Source organism: Geospiza fortis, unplaced genomic scaffold (assembly GCF_000277835.1).
Source record: "Geospiza fortis unplaced genomic scaffold, GeoFor_1.0 scaffold485, whole genome shotgun sequence".
NCBI classification, from domain to species: domain Eukaryota; kingdom Metazoa; phylum Chordata; class Aves; order Passeriformes; family Thraupidae; genus Geospiza; species Geospiza fortis.
In genome coordinates this window covers 1,024,048-1,026,039 of record NW_005054457.1, presented here as the reverse complement: position 1 = coordinate 1,026,039, position 1,992 = coordinate 1,024,048, and the positions used below count along the sequence as shown (strand labels likewise).

Below are 1,992 nucleotides of genomic sequence, written 5' to 3'. Positions count from 1 at the left end.
GCAGGCCCGGCTGAGCCGCTGCTGAGCTTCAGGGGACGCTGTTCCTCTCTGACCCAACCCCACCGGCCAGGTCTGCCCAGCCCTGGGGATTATTTCCTTTTCACGGGCCTGAATTGGGCAGGATGTGCAGAGCAGGTCCTGGAGATCCTGTCCCAGCCACTCTGCAATAGGTGCCGCTGTGAGCGGATTAAAAAGAGCTCTGTGCATCAGCCTGAGCTTTGGAGGGGCTGCCAGAGGAGCAGGAAGGGAAGGGTTAATGTTGTATGCCCGAATTTAGCCCTTCTTTGCCCTCCTATCAAAGCCAGGCCTCGGTCTGATAGCACCTCAGAGCAAAGCTGGCAGGAAATCGATCAAAGGGTGCTGCAGGAAGGCCTGCAGAGCCCCTGCAGGTACAGGGGGTTCTGGCACAATGCTCAGCAGGGCCCTGCTCGCTCCCAGTGCCCAGAGCAGCAGGAACAGGGCTCCTGAGCACCCCGAGCCCTGCAGGGCCCTTGCAGGTACAGGGGGTTCTGGCACAATGCTCAGCAGGGCCCTGCTCGCTCCCAGTGCCCAGAGCAGCAGGAACAGGGCTCCTGAGCACCCCGAGCCCTGCAGGGCAGGACACCTCTGGCCCTGTGGGGGATTTCAAGGCTCCCTTTGCTGGGCTGACAACCCCAAATGGCTGAGCTGAGCTGAGCTCCAGGGCATGGGCTGGGGGAACGGGGATCAGGCTGGGATCTGCTGGGAGCCCCAGAGCCCTCTGGCCCAGCAGAGCTCTGCCAGCCCCTGCAGGGCTGCTGGAGGCCCGGGCCATGCCAGCTGTGCCACCCACCTTGACAGAGTGCACCTGGAAGCAGACGGGCTGCGTGCCCATGCGGGCGTAGTAGGCAATGACGTCGGTGAGGAACAGGTCGGTCACCAGGGCCCTGCTGGGCTGGGGGACAAACCACAGGTGGGCTCAGCCCCTGCCGCTGCTCAGAAACGCTGCCACGAGGCCTCACACCTTCCTGGGCACCGAGCAGGGATGAGCTGTCCTCTGACCTCGCCACTCCCGGGGAGTGGGAGCTGAGCCCCCCTCGCAGCCCTGTCTGTGTGGGCTGGCAGTGGTGGCTCAAACTGCCGGGAAATGACAGCTGGGGGGATTTCAGTGCAAGTTTTCTTTCTTGAAATCTGCCATTTCCTGTCCCCTGGTCAAAAAACCCCACCACGGCAAATGGCTTTTGTGGGCTGGGGCAGTGTCAGACACGGGCACCTCCTGGGGAGGGTTTGGAGGGGAAACCTCTGCCTGGGGATGGAGAGCCCTGCAGGGCCTGGGGAGGGTTTGGAAAATGTCTGGGGATGGAGAGCCCTGCAGGGCCTGGGGAGGGGAAATCTCTGTCTGGGGTTGGAGAGCCCTGCAGGGCACAGAGCCCTCCCCAGGGGCTGCAGGTGTTTTCGGGACATGGGAAGGTTTTCCTCCTACCATGGTGGCCAGCTTGGGGATCATGTGGCACAGGGTGTTGATGTTGCTCTCGTACCAGGGGTCAGCCCTGCCCAGGTACCCGGCCACCTCGCACAGCTCCTCGGGGCCAGCGTGCTCCTGCAGGGAAACACAGCTCAGAGCCACAGCCACAGCCACAGCCTGGGACTGCTGCCTTTCCCTGGGCTTGTATTGAGCAAAACGTGAGGAGCAGCTCCTGGAGAGCCCCTCCCAGCCACTTCCAGCCCTAAATCCAGCTCCTCTGGGACTTGGCTCACACTTGGCTCACACTCAGGAATTCCTGATCCTCTGCTCCCCTCAGCTCTCATCCCCCGGACAGACAGGAATTCCCCATCCCTGCTCTCCTCATCCCCTGGACAGACAGGAATTCCCCATCCCATCCCCGGACAGACAGGAATTCCCAATCCCATCCCCGGACAGCCAGGAAATCCCGATCCCTGCTCTCCCCAGCTCCACCCCCGGCACTCACAGCAGCCGCCGGGGGCTGGGGCTGCCCCGGCACCACGGGGATGTGGTAGAACTGCAGGGCCCGG

General features: G+C 63.1%; 1 protein-coding gene across 1 annotated transcript in view; it reads right to left on the bottom strand.

Moving 5' to 3' along the window:
- The window catches only part of PIK3R6 (phosphoinositide-3-kinase regulatory subunit 6), an 11,919-nt gene that overhangs the window by 4,285 nt on the left and 5,642 nt on the right, over positions 1-1,992 (bottom strand). The window contains exons 9-11 of the mRNA XM_031062703.1: positions 1,929-1,989; positions 1,421-1,558; positions 812-913 (exon numbers count right to left, since the gene is read on the bottom strand). Of these exons, the coding sequence (XP_030918563.1) occupies positions 812-913; positions 1,421-1,558; positions 1,929-1,989 (301 nt within the window). The remainder of the gene's footprint in view (positions 1-811; positions 914-1,420; positions 1,559-1,928; positions 1,990-1,992) is intronic.